The 17740-nt window shown below is 39.5% G+C and overlaps 2 protein-coding genes across 5 annotated transcripts in view; both read left to right on the top strand.

Moving 5' to 3' along the window:
* The first annotated feature begins 1255 nt into the window (after window positions 1–1255).
* Window positions 1256–4790, top strand: LOC110791403 (uncharacterized). Of its 3 annotated transcripts, XM_021996144.2 has the most exons (4): window positions 1258–2348; window positions 2503–2725; window positions 4221–4425; window positions 4523–4790. In XM_021996144.2, the coding sequence occupies exons 2-4, from the start codon at window positions 2625–2627 to the stop codon at window positions 4601–4603; spliced, it is 387 nt and encodes a 128-aa protein (XP_021851836.2). In that variant the 5' UTR covers window positions 1258–2348; window positions 2503–2624; the 3' UTR covers window positions 4604–4790. The 3 variants fall into 3 exon arrangements, 2 of the variants coding, with proteins under 2 accessions (XP_056699087.1, XP_021851836.2); XM_056843109.1 differs by having other exon boundaries at window positions 1256–2725; window positions 4518–4790; XR_008932526.1 differs by having other exon boundaries at window positions 1260–2725; window positions 4295–4425.
* Window positions 4791–5407: 617 nt separating this feature from the next.
* Window positions 5408–17740, top strand: part of LOC110775861 (MMS19 nucleotide excision repair protein homolog) — a 27675-nt gene continuing 15342 nt past the window's right edge. Inside the window, exons 1-8 of one of the 2 annotated variants that reach the window (XM_021980453.2) lie at window positions 5408–5686; window positions 5788–5850; window positions 5968–6022; window positions 15187–15284; window positions 15899–16057; window positions 16231–16290; window positions 17225–17413; window positions 17647–17694. In XM_021980453.2, coding sequence (XP_021836145.2) covers window positions 5615–5686; window positions 5788–5850; window positions 5968–6022; window positions 15187–15284; window positions 15899–16057; window positions 16231–16290; window positions 17225–17413; window positions 17647–17694 — 744 coding nt within the window. In that variant the 5' untranslated portion in view covers window positions 5408–5614. Of the gene's footprint in view, window positions 5687–5787; window positions 5851–5967; window positions 6023–15186; window positions 15285–15898; window positions 16058–16230; window positions 16291–17224; window positions 17414–17646; window positions 17695–17740 lie in introns of those variants that run through there. The other variant, XM_021980454.2, reaches the window with a different exon arrangement.

Below are 17740 nucleotides of genomic sequence, written 5' to 3'. Positions count from 1 at the left end.
AGTTCAATTTTCAGGAATTGGAGGGAGTTTGCGGCATTTCAGTGACCAGAAAGTGCTGAAGATCGAGGACGAGGTGATCGAGGATGAGGTCAAGAAAATTCGGCGTGAATTAGATGCTGCCAAGGAGAGTTTCCTTAGAATTCCACCTGCGCTTAAGTCTATGCCTAAGATGAATCCTGAGGGTATGGTACTACCTCCATTTCAGATTAATTGATCACGTAACTAACTTTTCAGAATTTTAGTTTGTATCGTTTGCGACTGAAAATATATGCATTTTGTTCATTTGAGGGGGGAGTATGTGCTTAACATAGTTGGGGTGATTATAGTGCTTAGCTTCCCCACCTATCCCCATGTTAGGATAAAGTTTGTCATACGTGCAAGGAAATTAAGAAAATTTGGGAAATGCATCCTACATGTGTGGGCAGAATATCAGTTAGAGACTGCCTTGGGCAAGAAGTTGGTGAAATCCATTGAATATGAGAGCAAGTTGGTTGGACTTAGGAATTATAAATTAGGGAGGCAGTTATATCTTGTAAGAGAATGGCTTGTTGATTATTCTATTTTTTCATTTTCTCTCTCTCTCTCTCTACCTAAGTCGCATCATTCAAAGGGGACAAACTATGGGCTTTACTGTTTGATCATTACTTAGTTATTGCATGATGAATACTTGTACTAGGAAGTAGGAATGTAAAATTATTGATCCTTAGAAGGATATATAGTGTTATCCCTCTCATTCTGAACATTTATGCAACTCATGCGAGGGATTCTCATGAATCTGGTGGTGAATTTTCAGCTGGATATGGTAGGTTTTAATGTCTCTGTGTTGCTAGAGTTTATGAGTTACTGAAGCCTACGCTCCCTTTAAATTAAAATTTGTCATCAAGCTGTGCAGGAAAAGTTGTCAATATCAGGCGTTGTGCATTCTTTGAGTTATGGTGGACTGATGCTATGAGTCCATTGGAGTTCTATTTCGATCTATATCTATTGCTTGCACTATCTCGCCCATGATTCTCGGCTACTGAACTTATAATCTGTTACTCCGTATAATCTTGTTATGGAATTTGATTTCATTTCTTTGTGATCTGAACAATCAAATTAGCTTCTGTAGAAAAATTATGTAATGTTTGTATACTGTAACTTGTTTGCTTATCCTTATTTTTTTTTCCAGTGTGAAAGACGTGCATGCTTTGAGTTATGCTGAACTGATCGTGGGGATGTTCGCTTTCGACCTGTGCCTTTGTCTTGACTACCAAACTTAGTCTGTTATAAGGTGTAAAGATAATGGTGGTTAGTTTGGTACAAAGTTTGAGGTAAACTCTGTAACTCTGTTTCACTTGTTCTGGTAAAAGGGTTGAAAGAAAGTTGTGGGTTATTTTGGTGTGGTACTTTACTTTAGAACTGTCATTGTGGGTTTTTATATAGACAGATTCTATATTGATGGAGAAGACAGAGGTGTTGGTAGGATATTACAATTTCCTGTAAGGTGAGAGTGATGATAAATTGTTGATAAGGAATGCTTGGTTGCTGTAGTTTCAACTTGATATTGTGTTTGTTGATTCAGTCAATATATTAGCTGCCAGGTTCAGGAATTCAATTACCTTGTTTCTGGTGGCCTTGTTTTTTTTGTGTGGTTTTTGTGATTCCAAAAATGACACCTTTTTCTTGTTATGGCACGAGTATGGATAAGTCGACTCGGTACTAATTATTGGTGTACCTTTGTTTCAAAACCGCTGATGGTCGTGGGGAGGGAGGATAAGCCGAACACTTGGTTTGTGGATTGGTAATTTCGTGCACACATGTGACAATCTAAGTTGATACATGTCCCTCAGTGCGTGATTGGTTCGTCAAAACACTGTGCTAGGTGCCTCACCCCTCAAGGGTACTGTGTAGACTCTTAGGCCCTGTTTTGTTTTCCCTGGACTGAATGTTACTAAACTGCAACAAAAAAAAGGGCCTTATTGCTGTAATGTTTTGCACTGATGCATACAGACTGTGGTTAGGTGCAAGCAGGCAACTTTGATCTGATGCCTTGTTACTCGACGAGGCAACTTTGATCTGATGCCTTGTACTGGCAACATTTTTTTTCACTTTCTCTCTTTTTGTCTCCTTTTCTCTTTCTTCCGTCGATTTATTCCTCATATTGACCTGGTTGCTTCTCTTCTTCTTTATCTCCCCGTTTTCAATTTCTGTTCTCTCATATTGACCTGGTTTATGTTCTTGCCCCTTCATGCTTGCTCCCCATTTTAACCTCTCTTTTCTCCCCTTCCTGCTTAATCTGATAAAAAATGGAAGAGACGGAAGACAAGGATGTTTTACAGACACATCTCGCCTAGAACCAGATCTCCAAGGTAAGGGCTTACCTACTTTTCTCGATCTCCTATTATATCGGTTCTCATTTTTTTAACTACTAGGGTTATAAAGATTTATGAAGTTTAGGTTTTTTTGGTTTACATGGATGATAATTTTATTTTTGAATTCGTTCTTTTTCCCGTCAATTTTCAGATCCAATTCTCGATTCTTGAAGTCTACTGTGTTTGATTTTGTTTTGGATTTTATGAAATTTAAACAATTAGAAATCATTGTACGGAGAATGCTATGATTGAGTTTAGGAAGATTGAAGGAGAATGCTGCTACAATTAAGAATGAGTGCTAATGTGGCCTTATCTGCCCAATGGAAATCAAATGTTTCTGGCGATGAACACACCTGGGTCACTTTAAGAGCAAGGTCAATTTTCTCACTTGCCTGTGGATGAATATTCGGCTATTATTGATTAATTTTTCGATATCATAATTGAATATGTTGTGGATCGAGTATTGATTTGGGGAACTTGGTGTAGTATGCATACATGATTGTATGCTTTTAATTGATATTTTTTATTCCCTTAATGTTTGAAGGACTTGAAGAATTAGTCCATCATATCGGAATGAGACATATATAATCATGATAGGAGCTATTATACAAGCTTTTTGTCTCTTTTTATGCTGATGAACTAGGGGTTAAAAAAATTCAAGAAGGAAACTAACATTTTCAAATTTCATGGTTCTCTTTGTGGCTTATCAATCCTTGTTCAGACAGTTTTTTTGTTTTCCTACCTAGGTTAAAGTATTAAAGAACATTTTAGATCATGTCACTTCATAGAGAATGTTTCTGGTGTCCCGGAAATCTTCTTTCACAGTCTCACGAAAGAGCAGTACACTCCAGGCTTCCTTTTCCTGCCGAGTTATGATTTCAGTGATGTATTTTTCTGAAAGTTATGTGTGTTTAGTTGTCTATTGACTTTACAATGATCTAAACTTGAAGCTTCCCTAGATCTAGATATCTAAATAAGCTCGTCTTTAGTTTGGAACGTAAATGACTAGACTATATATAAGAGAAGCTTGCATATGTAATTAAGATGTGATATTTGCTGATGAGTACATAGAATGCGAGCTCTTGATTCTCGTCATTGATTTGGTCCTTCACAAGCCTCAAGCTTACAGGCACTTGCTCTTCAACGTGCTCCACCGCAATAATTCAGATTTTGACACCTAATTGTTCAAAGCATCCTTATTTTTTTTTGGCAATTCAAAGCATCCTTCTTTTTCCTCTTTGTTGATGCTTACAAGTTATGGATTTTGAATGAGACCTCAAAAGTGTTGTCGGTTTTGACATTGGGATTGAAATCTTTGGGATGTTCCCTTATAGGGAATTTGGTGTTCTTTTTTGTGTTTTCAAGGAGATTTTATACTTTTATAGAGGGTTTTTCTGGGTTCAAAGATGTGTTGCTCACCGTGGTTGTTTCAAGTTACTTGAAGATTTATATGCTGTCCATGTTGATCTGGGAATTCCCTGCTTCAATGGTTCATATCATTGATTTGTTTGTTATGTCATCTAATCTGGTAGCTCTACGGGTGATCTCTGAATCCTCTTTTACTAAATGTGTCGGGTTGTGCCTGGGTGCCCATGCCATGAAGTTCTTTGTAAACTGGATGCTAAAATAGTGACGATGTTGCTGTTGAATTCTGGGTCATTCAATCATTCATTTACAGGATTCCATACTTCTATTCTCGGTTATCAGATATAGTGAGTTGGATGCTTTAAGATCTATTCGCGGTTATTGAACATGTTTAGAGAGAACACTCATTTTTTTATTTTGACTGAATGAATTATCTGGTTCCCTTGATCTAGAATAAAATGTGTTTATTATGTTGCACTTTGAGCACAATTTTTTTAGTAGCAGGTTGGTAACATCTAACATGGATTCCCAGAAGAATCCAGCTGAAACTAAATCATCTGCTACTGCACCAACTCCAGCAATTGCTTCATGTCGGAGGAAGAAGAAAGATGATGCGACTTTCCTAGAGGATTTAAAGGGCCATATTGATGAGTTTATCGATGCTTCCATGGATGAACATAAGTTATGCTTCACAAAAACCATTCAAAAGGTATGTTTTTTTTTATTTCTATTAACCGCATTTAGTGATATGATGTTTTAAATATTTTGTACTTAATTAATGCTCAAAACTCTTGTGTGAAGGGCAGATGTTTTCAATATCGAAGGTAGTGGCACAACGGAATTCTGAGCAGCAGGAAGTAGAGAGTGTTCTTTTTACCCCTGTTTAGCGTTAGTTTTGACTTTTGAACACCGTTATAAGTTAATAACGTATATTTATGATATTCTATCATCTAGGATAACTACGTAATAAACTTGTGACTTATATTCACTTACAGAAATGTTTACTTCTTTGCAAATATGCTTCCTTTGTATCCTGTGCTTTAAAAATCTGTCTAATTCTGAGGATATTCTAATTTGTTGTTGGTATATTTTGTTTGAGGAACTCTTGGCAACATCTACTAAGGTTGTTATCACTTGGGCGCAAAGTGTGGCTTCAGAAGGTACGCTATGAAATCCGAAAGAGCCTTATTTTATCTGCATTTGAATGTTATAACTTATGAAGTTCAATTTGGAAATGGACTCAGACCACCCGCGAACCACAGGAATCAACTGTAGACCGTCGCATTTGAGGAACAACTTGAAATAGTACACTACTTATAGCACTATGACAGGAGTTGTCATGATGTAGGATAAGAGCTCCAAGGATATGGTCCCCCAAAGTAATAGGATTGTTACATTGTAGTCAGCTCATGAGATAGCAGCTGATTGTAAATGGTTATATGAGGGTGTTACGGATGCAACAAAAAAGATGGTTTAATGTTGCGCTTAAATAGTTATTTATGTAGATGGATTCAACCATAAACATTTCCCGTAGTTATTGATGAATCATGTAATTCTTGTTTAATTAGTATAGTTTTTTGGCTAAGTTCCTTCCTTGGTTATTTTTCCCTAATCATTTTGATTATTTGCTAATTTAATTTTACCAATTAATTTCAATATCTTGGGGGAAAATGTGAAGAAGTGAGAAGTGAGAAGTGAGAAGTGAGAAGTGAGAACTGAACTAAATGCCCCAAGTCCTTGGCCCTTTACGGAGTATTTGACAGCAAAACCTTAAACCCTGGAAGGAGTTAAACCCAGAAAATCGAAAGTGGTGTCTTCTCATTTTCAAGCTTCATCTCTTCTCCCCCACTTGTCAATTACCACCCTTTTTTGTTCTCTGTATAATTCCCAAGAAATATATGGAGCCAAATAAATCATTGGTGCAGCAAATCGAATCCTTTGTTGATTCATCAACCACTCCTGCTCAACAGGTTCAATTTCTTCAAATTTACCTTTCAATTTCATTTACAAGTTAATCGTAATTTGAACCAAAATTGCTCAAATTTATGATACCCTTGTAATTTCTTCACAGATTGCTAGTGTTAATTCAATTGCTTCTCTCTTGAAGAATGACTCAATTACAATGGAATTTTTGGTAAAAATCATTGTTCAGTTGCAGTTACATAATTTTTTTCATGATTCTTCAAAAACAATTCTGGGTTTTCTGTTAAATTCATGGAATTACCAGTATTTCTAACTTGGGTAACATTAGGTAAAGGAAATGGAGCTGTATTTGACCACCACTGACCCTATTCTTCGTGCAAGAGGTACTAATTTTCTTTTAGAATTTGTTTGTGTGGTTTGTTTTTAGACCCATTTAGTTTGAAATAGTTCTTTCATTTTTTGGTCAATGTATTTCACAAAGATAGTTGATGAATAAGGATTGTTGGAGTGAAGGTCTAGCTTGAAATCCCAAGAAAACAATTTTCTTCCTTTTGAAGGGATCTTAAATAGATGTTCTGTATGCATGGTCCATTGAGTGATTCGACCACAATATAGATTGATGCATTAGAAGGGCTAAAGGGAAAACTTACAAATTTTGCAATGATGCTAATATCAGGGTAATCTTTGTCGTGAATCATTTTCTGAGTAGAAAAAGTCGCTAAGCATTTGCGTGGCCATTGATCTAGTATACAGGAAAAACCATTAGCAAGGAGTCTTGTGAGAAAATATTATATCACTAAGAAAGGGCTAGATGCCTAAATTACAATTCTGCAACATAAGTGCAGCAGAATACCCTTTTTTTTTGACCTGTGACTGGCAACTGTTATGGGAAGTGCCATGCAGTTGCTACTTTTGACACTTAGTTGTAGCAATGGCTTATTGAATTTTGAATCCTTTGTCTAGGTGCTGTAATCTAGATTATGAGGACTTGTGGTTCATTTGCAAACTAGACTTTGGTGGTGGTGATTTCAAATAGATGGAAAAAATGAACTTGTTTGATAATCATAATTTGTCGACACCCTACGTGTGATCACCGGCGGTGTGGGTGGTGGTGGTCAAAAGAAGAGGGGGATCGTGCGGGAAATGCAATTTTATAGTTGTCGAGCTATATGTCTGAAATTTTGTGGTAAAAATGAACACTCAAGTATTCAACATATTTTTCAATTTCCATCCTTGAATTTTTATTACAATGTAGTCACATCACTGTTTGCACAAATTAGTAAAAGAGGCCCTAAATTTGGCCTGTAGATTGTGAAAAGGCCATCAAATACTTCCTTCGTTTTTTTAGTAATTGCATCATTTGGAGTTTCACGTTTGCCAATGCACAAATTTAACTAATAATATATTCAATTATATATTAATAACAATTATAAGAAAGTATTTTTTTTAGAAGTATGAATCTAGATGAATCTAACTAGATCCCCCAAGTTGCCAATGCACAAATTTAACTAATAATATCTTCAATTATATATTAATAACAATTATAAGAAAGTATTTTTTTTAGAAGTATGTATCGAGATGAATCTAACTAGATCCCACATGAATATATTTTTCGTTGCTTATATATCACGAAAGATGGTCAAAGAATAGTGTAAAGTTTCAAATGGTGCACTATAAAAATAACCCGGAGGAAGTATAAGCTTAAAGTACCCAAAAGTTCTTTTACTTTCATCTAACACTGGTGAGGGTGTACTCTTAGCCCTGCCATGAGTCAAACGAAGTTTAAGTTGGTGCAATATCCCAACACCACCCACAACTGCTTTAGACGTATACAAGAAGGAAGAAAGGGAATTCTGCAATACAGGACAAAAGGGACACAGAAGCTACCACCAACTCAGAGGGAGAAACTACTCCACCTTGTGGGAGCAACCTTGCAGCAGACTAAACAGTTTTCTCACCTGGAGCTGTTATTTTGTTGACTTACTTTTATTAATTGCTTTTTGTCTTATTTTCAGCAGTTGTAATTAAAAGGAGAATGGAAGGGAATTGTAGGACATCTTGAGAATTATTGAGTAGAAAGTTGGGAGAGCAGGAGACCTCTCGAACGTCTCTATTGTATTAAACAAGCTTTAAGCTTTAATCTACCAAACACATCCTTCTTCTGCATTTTGTGTTGTGCTGTGTGTTGTCTGCAGGTGCGAGGCTATTTGAGGGTGTTGCACTTGGTATTAGAGCAGATACGAACCAGGGAAAGAAAGGGAAATCAGTATGGTGTCTTCGCATACACAGAGGATTAAAGGGTTGGAGGGAAGAATGGATAGACTTGAAGGGACAATCCAACAAGTCCTAGCTGAGGGTATGGCAGCCGTCCAGCAGACCTTGGTTGAGAAGTTTGTGGAGAAAATTGGAGAGGATACCAGGAGGAACCAGGAGGCGGTGGATGCAGCAACGGTTCGACCGGAAGGAAGGATTGATCGATTACGAGAGGAGCCATGATGAAAACGGACCAAGAAAAGTTCCAAAGAGAATTGAAGGAGATGATGACTGGTTTCAAGAAAACACCCAACTTCCAACAAGACTTCGTGTGTGTTGATGAAGAAGAAGAGACAGGGTCGAAGAAAGGGGAACAAGAGGTTGAGAGTGGCCGCGTTTTCGAGAAGGGCAAAGGTGGAGGCGGCGGCGATGGAAACTGGAAGTACAAAAAGATGGAGATGCCGCTGTTCGAAGGGAACGACCCAGATTGCTGGATACTCAGAAGTGAGAAATATTTCATGGTTTGCCGACTCACGGAGGAGGAGAAGGTCGACGCGGCGGTGGTGGCGATGGAAGGTGATGCCTGAAGTGGTACCAGTGGGAGAATAGGAGAACGCCGGTAAACTCGTGGGTAGATCTGAAAGCAAGGATCCTACAACAATTCCGACCCATGAACGTGGGATCCCCCACGAACAGTGGTTGTCCACCACTCAAATCACCACGATCCTTGAGTACCGGAGGAAGTTCATTGAGATAGCGGCACCGTTGAAGGAATCCTGGATAGTTTGTTGATGGCCCAGTTCATTAAGTGACTCAAGGAGGAGATCAAGGCGGAGGTACGAGTGTTGAATCCCTTGACCATGGACCAAACAATGGAGGTCGCAGCTAGAGTTAAAGAAAGGAATAGGGTGAATGGCATAAAAAGGGGAGGAGTAGTGGCCGCGGTCAGATTCGACCCGGATCTTTCTCGATATACCGGTGCGGGTCGACAACAACCGGATCCTACAGTAGCGGGTCGGGTACGGACCCCACTTCACAAAGGTTAGGAGGAGGAGGGGGTCCATCTGTAGATACCAACCAACCCAATACCATGGCCAGAACAAGTTTGGCCCAACTACTTCTATGGGCTCTCAACTTTATGTAAACAACAATCGTTCCATCTCTACCTACCCGAAACTAAGTGGGGGATTTAGAAGGTTGACGGAGGAGAGCTCTAAGACAAGAAATCAAAGGGATTGTGTTTCAAGTGCGATGGGAAATGGGAGCTAGGCCATGTATGTCGTCGTAAGGAATTAAGTGTAATACTAATGGATGAAGATGAAGCGGTCGAGTGGAATTTTAGGAGGAAGAAAGTCCCGACACGACGGAGACGGGTTTCGCCACGGAGGTTGCCCTGAATTCGGTGGTAGGTTTTTCTAGCCCGAAAACTATGAAACTATTGGGGGTAATTGAGGGTCGGGAAGTGGTGGTGATGATAGATCCCGGGGCGACCCATAATTTCATATCCTTGAGGACAATAGAGGAATTGAAGATTGCGGTAACCGGATGGGGGTGGGTTTGGAGTATCGTTGGGTAATGGCGATTCCATAAGGGGAACAGGGCTTTGCGAGAATGTGGTGATTTTGCTGGGTGAGGCGGTGGTGAAGGAGAATTTCCTTCCCATTGAATTGGGAAATTCTGACATCATATTGGGGGTTGAGTGGTTGGAGAAACTAGGTACTGTAGAAAGTAATTGGAAATGACAATGAGCTACAAGGTGGATGGACGCAAGGTCCAACTGTGTGGAGACCCAACTTTGGCGCGAACCCGAATTCCCTTGAAAGCTATGATGAAAACTATCCGCAAAGAGGGTGGAGGAGTGTTGTTAGAATTGAATGAGATGGAGGCAAGGGGTGGGGCAAAAGGGGAGAAGGGACATACACCGGCCAACATAAGTCTCATACTCACGGAGTTCGACTCAGTATTTAACATGCCTCCGGGATTACCACCTATCAGAAACAGGGAGCATACTATAGTTCTCAAGGAGGGGAGTAATCTGGTCGGGGTCAGACCCTACCGCTACCCGCAATTTCAAAAGGATGAGACCGAGAAGCTGATCAAGGAAATGTTGATGGCAGGTATAATTAAGCCTTCCACGAGTCCTTTTTCCAGCGTGTTTTACTTGTTAAAAAGAAAGATGGGTCGTGGCGGTTTTGTGTGGACTACCGGGCATTAAATCGGGAGACTTTACCCGATAAATACCTGATTCCTATCATCGATGTGCTGCCGGACGAGAGCTCCACGGGGCGGTGATCTTTCCGAAACTCGACTTGAAGTCGGGTTACCACCAAATTCGGGGAAGGAAGACCATGGAACAAAAACTCGGCCGAGTTAACTCGGTTCGCCCGAGTTAACTCGGATTTTGAAGTTGGCGCACCGATATTAGCCGGTTTGTCACGCCCTATTCTAAAACGGCGATATTTCGCCCGATCCGACCTATACGGTCTAAAATTGCCCGAGACAAAGCGAGATACTCGCGAATTGACCGCATTTTTAAAAGCTGGGTTGAAAAAAAGGAAAATAAAATGAAGAAGAAGAAGAAGAATTGATGCCAGGCTGAACTGAAGGGGAAAATGCAGAAAAAAAACCCTTGTTTTTTTAGAATCGCCATTGTTAGGATGGGGAAAACTCTCTGCAAATTGAGTCTTGGAGAGAGAAACGGTACTTTTTGTTTTTTCCTTCACTAAAGTAGTACAGTATGAGTTTACTTGTGGGCCACATGGTAGAGATTTTATTTAATGAGAGAGAAATATTTTATTTAATGAGAGAGAAATGTGGCCATCTGATAAGCTTTTTATAGATAATATTTAATGAGACAGTTGTCGTACACAATCCCACTTCCTTTTCTTTTTCCTCTCACGTGGGAAATACTTAGTACTCATTTTGATTTTTTTTTTTTGACTTTTCAAACTTCAATTTAAACCACACTAGTCCCACATTTAAATATCAAATACGTTCGCGACCCGATACGTGATAACCGCGATCGTTCCGTTTCCGCATCACCGCGACCTTACCGCACCGCACCGCAACCGAGACCGCATTTTTACACCATGAGGAAGACACACCAAAAACAGCGTTCCGCACACACGAGGGCCATTATGAATTTCTGGTCATGTCCTTCGGGTTGACGAATGCTCGAGCCACTTTTCAAGCATTGATGAATGAGGTATTCCAACCATATCTTCGTAATTTTTTTTAAGTGTTTTTTGACGATATTTTGGTGTATAGTGCCAGTGAAGAAGAGCACCTGGATCATTTGAAGCTGGTCCTTAGCAAGTTGGCAGAGAATGAGTTGTACGCCAACTTTAAAAAGTGCGAATTTGGCTAGAAGAGTGTGGCCTACCTTGGCCATGTGGTCTTCGGGGAGGGTGTTTCGGTTGATATGGACAAGGTCTAAGCAATGCTTGATGGGGCCACACCGAAAAATATAAGGGAGCTTCGGGGATTTTTGGGCTTGACCGGATACTACCGGAAATTTGTGCGCCAATATGCCCAAATAGAACACCCCTTGACCGAGCAATTAAAGGACTCCTTCAGGTGGTCTGATAAGGCTACGTAAGCATTCGAAAGGCTCAAACACGCAATGTGTGCGGCGCCTATACTTGCAATGACACATTTTGGTAAGCTGTTTGTCGTGGAGATAGACGCTTCGGGTTAGGGGTTGTCCTAAATCCTAATGCAGGAAGGAAGGCCCATTGCGTTTTTCAGCAGGATATTGGGCCCTAGGGCTCGAGCCAAATCAGTATACGAGAAGGAGCTTATGGCTGTTTGTTTATCCGTCCTCAAATGGAAGCATTACCTCTTGGGAAGACACTTCGTGATAAGGTCAGATCAATGGAGCCTACGTTTTATAACTCAACAAGCAGTGGTGGGAGCTGACTACCAAAAGTGGGTGAGTAAACTAATGGGGTTCGATTTTGAAATTCAGTACAAACCGGGTACTTCGAATAGGGTAGCTGATGCTCTCTCAAGAAAGACCTACGGTGAGGTGGAATTGGGTATGTTGATCTCATTAAGAGGAATTAACTGGGATAAATTGGATAAGGAGGTAGAAGAGGATACGGTGATTCAAGGAATTAAGAAGGGTCTGCTGGTAGGGGATAAACACGGTGGGTTGGGTTTGAAGTGGTTGAAGGAAGGGTTCTTTACAAGGGACGTATGGTGATTCCCAAGTCATCGACTTATATTCCCATTATGCTACACGAATACCACAACACAGTCACCACCAGTGGTCACGGTGGAGACACCAAAACCTATCTACGACTGACCCGGAATGCGAAAAATTGTGTCAGAACATGTAAAGAGGTGCGAGGTGTGTCAGCGAAACAAGAGCTCCCAGCAGCAGCCAGCAAGGTTAATTCAACCATTACCAATTCCTTCTCGAGTTTGGGATGACATATCTATGGACTTCATAGAAGGGCTACCACTGCCCAAAGGTGTGGACTCGATATTGGTTGTTGTGGACAGACTATCTAAATATGCACATTTTATAGGGCTGCGTCATCCTTTTACGGCTGTGACAGTGGTCGAAGCTTTCATCAAGGAAATTGTGAGGCTTCACGGTTTTCCCTCATCCATTATCTCGGATCGTGATCGAGTTTTTCTCAGCATTTTCTGGAGAGAATTGTTCCGCTTGCAAGGCACATCACTTAAACGGAGTACCGCGTACCACCCACAAACCGACGGCCAAACCGAAGTTGTAAACAAAAGATTAGAGTCCTACCTACGGTGTTTCACATCCGAGCAACCCAAGGCTTGGGCTAAGTGGCTGGCTTGGGCCTAGTTTTCCTACAACTCAACTCCCCACAGCTCGACTAAGGTAAGCCCATTCAAAGTGGTGTACGGGAGAGACCCGGTCCCATTGATCAAGGCCAACAAGTCTGAGGAACCCTTAAGGGAAAGGGATTTGATGTTGGATGAGCTACGGTACAATCTGGTCAAATCTCAACTTCATATGAAGGAGGTAGAAAATCGTAAACGCAGGGATGTGGAGTTTGAAGTAGGAGAGCTGGTGTACTTGAAATTGCAGCCGTAGGTAGAAGTCCTTGGCGAGAAGGCCATTCGAGAAATTAGCAGCAAGGTTTTATGGTCCCTTTCCGGTGATCCAAAGAGTGGGTAAGGTAGCCTACAAGCTACAACTGCCCCTCGATTGTAGACTACACCCGGTGTTTCATGTTTCACACCTAAAGCAGGCATATGGCTCCGCCCTTACACCCGTGCCCATACCAACCCAATTAAACTCTGATCCGGAGTTAAGTGTGGAGCCGGAGGAGTTAAGGAAGGTGCGCACAGTGCACAAGAATGGTGAGGCAGTGACACAAGTACTCTTGAAGTGGAAAGGGTTATCTGAGTTTGAGGTTAACATGGGAAGAAGCAAGCATGATCACACTCTGTTTTCCAGATTTCCACCTCGAGGACAAGGTGAGTTTTTTGAGAGGGAGTATTGCAATACCCCAACATCACCCACAACTGCTTCAAACCTATACAAGAAGGAAGAAAGGGAAGACGGCAGTACAGGACAAAAGGGACACACAGAAGCAGCCACCAACTCAGAGGGAGGAACCACTCCACCTTGTGGGAGCAACCTTGCAGCAGACTAAACAGTTGTCTCACCTGGAGCTGTTTTTTGTTGGCTTACTCTTATTAATTGCTTTTTGTCTTATTATCAGCAGTTGTAATTAAAAGGAGAATGGAAGGGAATTGTAGAACATCTTGAGAATTATTGAGTAGAAAGTTGGGAGAGCAGGAGACCTCTCGGACGTCTCTATTGTATTAAACAAGCTTTAAGCTTTAATCTATCAAACACATCCTTCTTCTGCATTTGTGTTGTGCTGTTTGTTGTGAGGCTATCTGAGGGTGTTGCAGTTGGTTCATTGTATCTTTCAAAATTAGCTAAGTTATTTTATGAATAACGTGAGAAAAGTATGCTCAATTTAATTATGCATTGCATTTTGTCAGATTGGCCCATCTCAAATACCCCAAAGAATACAAATTTTAGTAATTCTCGTAATCCGCTATACATGCATCTTAAAGAAGCAATTAGTTTACGATTTTTCCCACCTTATAGCAAGCTTTAAGTTGCTTCATTGTTAGGGAGAAAAGGAGAATGGCCTTTTGCCAACGCTATCCAATTTTCTTATCAAATTCAAAAGTCATTCAGTTGATATTTCCGTCCGTGAATGATAGTGATTCTTGGTACCATAAATGTCTAGGGAAACCATGTAAACGAGGTAGTTGAAGAGAAACATATAGATAATAGAAATACAAATGAGTTGTTTTTTTTTTTTGGGGGGGGGGGGGGGAGATACTAAAGAATGACAGAAGGTTTTATTAGTTGGGGGTATGTGTGTAATTAGGGGGTTAGGCTTTTGTAAATTTTCTTGAGTATTTATTAATCATGTTTGGTTTAGGGGAGGTTGGTTGACGAGTTCCAGATTTTAAGGGGTACCTGTGCTACTAATGCCCAAAATAATACAGTGTATAATTACAATTTGTCTGATATGCTGAATTGTGTTTGTGATAAGAGGTAGCCAGAAGCTGTCAAGACTGAAGGTTCACAGAAAGGAAAAACTGAAAAAGTAATGTTAGGTAGTTAATAAAAAGTAGAGATTAGCTTGACTTGTATTTAGCAAGAAAATCACAAGTATAAGAAAGCTGTTTAGCCAAATTTATTGGAATTAATTCATGTTGTGCACGAGCTTACACTATTCTCTTTGCCCGTAATGTTGTTGAACTTAAATGAGCTTTGAGAAAGCCAATTTATGTTAATTCGTGATCTACCATACAAAATGGCTTTATAGTGTATACAATGTGCAACTCTTATAGTAAGTGTATCGTTTGGTATTTTTACTATACAATCCGAGCAACGTACCAAAGAATAAAAAATGCCTCTTGGTGAAGTTGAAGAAGCAGCATGTGACATTCTCATACTACATCTAGCATTCAATGCTCTTGTAGCTGAAGCCACCAAATACTACAGGCTTACAGCTGTATTTAGTTCTTTGAAATATGCGTATTCCAGCTGACGCCACCAAATATTACAACAAAGCCTTTTTGTTTTTCTGTGGTGGGGGTTAAGTGGTTTATGTAATTATGTCGCATGGTAAATTAATCACCTGAGTAGTAGATGGTTATCCAAAGGCAATTATTCTTTATATGTTTCGTTTCTGCTACAAACTACAACCCATTGAGCTGTTTGATTCGTGTCTGCTTCTATTCCATACTATATGTTTCAAGGTTACTTGTTTCTTTGTAGGTATACTTCTCCTTGCAGAAGTGCTTGGGCATCTTCAACAGAAGCCGTTAGATAGAGCTACTATTCACACCTTAGTAGGATTCTTCAGTGAGAGACTGGTGAGGCTGCAACTCTTTATTTTGTTTGCTCTTGTCTTTTAGTGATAAAGATTCTATACATTCCTTTTTTTTTTAGTACATCTGTACATTTTGAGAACAAAGTAATTTTTTTATTATTTTGTTATCTTAAACTTGCTAGCTAGCTCTTTCTTTTTAGTTTCAGGACTTTAAAATTTTCTTTTTGCTATTAAGTTCTTTTAAATGCTTTAGATTAAAGCTTGGCTTTTTGAATTCCGTACACCAATTCTTTTGACATTATCACTTTTAAAATGGTTTCCGTAGTTTTGTTGCTTTGTACTATTGCTCGGTATATGATAAACAGTGGTTTGTTAATGCTTGTAAATCAGAATACTCCCTGAGTTCTTAATTGAATAGCTACTCCTGATTTTTGTGGTCAAACCTTGCTAAAGTAATAAGTATGAAGCGATAATCATCTGAAGATGTTGTCATACGAAAAAATAAATTTTGCATCATAACTGAACATACTTTTTTGGTACATTTATGGTCTAGGTTAATGAGTTTAACCGTCAATATTAAAGATGTTCTATAGTTTTGGGATTAAGTTTATTTATTTTGTTTCTGTGATGAGATGTATGACACTAAAATTTCATTAGGCAGACTGGAGAGCATTACGCGGTGCACTTGTTGGCTGTTTGGCCCTTGTAAGAAGAAAAATCAATGCAGGAGTGATCATTAGAAGTGATGCTAAGATGTTAGCCCAGTCTTTTTTGGAGAACTTACAGGTGCAATCTCTGGGACTACATGACAGGAAGGTATGAAGTGACTGGTTACCTTATTTGAATATTGGTATTTGTAAGTACGGAGTACTCATTAACAATGTTGGATAAGTTTTTTCTTGCTTGTGGCAGTGACTCACATTCAATTTATCTGTCCTTGTCTAACATTGTATATGTGCTCTAGCTTACCTTTGATGTAATTGCTGCAGCTGAGCTTTGAACTTCTAGATGGCCTTCTAGACCGTTACCCAGAAACGATTTCCGCACTGGTATGTTGTTTAAACCCCTGTACAGATCCTATCTCACGTCTTGCTCAAGTACATTATATCTGTGATTGTTGATTAACCGGCAATTTGTCTCTAATTATCTTGGTGCTTATACCTATAGCTTAAGTTATGTCCATCTGATGTAAAGAGCTTCCTGGTTAAAAGTTGTGATCTGTCTTATGGAGTATCCTTCTTCGGAAACTTTGTGTGGTAATTTGTCTAAAACAATATATCTTGCTTGATTGATGACTTAAAGGATATTTTTGCTCTGCAGTTTTTGCAAGTTCTTAGGATCTGTTGCCCGTGGTTTGTTTTCTAGTCGTTCCTCTGAGATCATCTCAACTCAGATACAACAACAACAACAACAAAGCCTTAGTCCCAAAATGTTTTGGGGTCGGCTAACATGAATCGTCGTAGGAGATCGTCATTGTTACCAATCAAACCAGAAAGGAGCAGGAAGTTTAAAAAAAAAAAAAAACTGTGGATATGCTGATAAATGGGCACATTTTTGCTTATTGGACTGGAAACTCCCTAAAATGTGTACTCATGCCTTGCTCTGATGTCTCAATATTCAAAAATCAAAACTGTGGATATGTTGATAAGTGGCACATTTTTCGCTTATTGGAAAATTTGTATGTGCAAATGTGCAATGTGGCTGAAATGCACACTGTGTTGATGGAATCCTCCATTCTTTTTCTACTATACTTTTTTTCCTCCCTTCATGCAGTTCTATTGTCTACAAGCTGACTCATTTTCGTGGATTTAATATTGTACACTGATATTTTAGAGTTTCCATTAGTATCTTTGAACTTATACTTATGGCTCTCATTGATGTATATATCGAAGTTCTTCAAATTAAAATACACACGCTGATTTTTTCTGCAATATTTTTCATTCTCTTGAACCTATTCCTAAAGGAGCTTCACTTATGCTTTAGGGTGATCACGTTGTTTATGGTGTTTGTGAAGCCATCGAAGGAGAAAAAGATCCTCAGTGTTTGATGCATGTTTTCCATGTTGTGGAGGGTCTGGCACAAATTTTTCCGGATCCTTCTGGACCTGTGGCAAATTTTGCTGAGGACTTTTTTGATATTATAGGCCGTTATTTTCCTATCCACTACACGCATGTAAGTTTGACAGCTTGATGAACCTTCCATTGTTCTTGAATATTCTGCTTATCAATGTCTCCCTCTAGATCAGCCTCTTTTTTATTGACTTTTCCGGCACTGTTGTGAGGCTAATACACTTGTCTATCATTTTGTCTGAGACAGAAATATTTTATATCCTGTTTATTCTTTAAAGTTCTCAGATTGATTTTTCTATTTTATATTGTTTTGGGTACATCCTCATCCGGCCAAAGAGTGAAGATGTTGATATCAGCAGAGATGACCTCTCAAGGGCTTTGATGGTATGCAGTTTATTGCGTGCTTTCTTTGTCCAATTTTTTTTATGAG

The sequence above is a fragment of the Spinacia oleracea genome, chromosome 4 (genome assembly GCF_020520425.1).
Source record: "Spinacia oleracea cultivar Varoflay chromosome 4, BTI_SOV_V1, whole genome shotgun sequence".
Lineage (NCBI taxonomy): Eukaryota > Viridiplantae > Streptophyta > Magnoliopsida > Caryophyllales > Amaranthaceae > Spinacia > Spinacia oleracea.
Note: the sequence above shows the minus strand (reverse complement) of the source record. Positions and strands in the feature narration are given on the sequence as shown.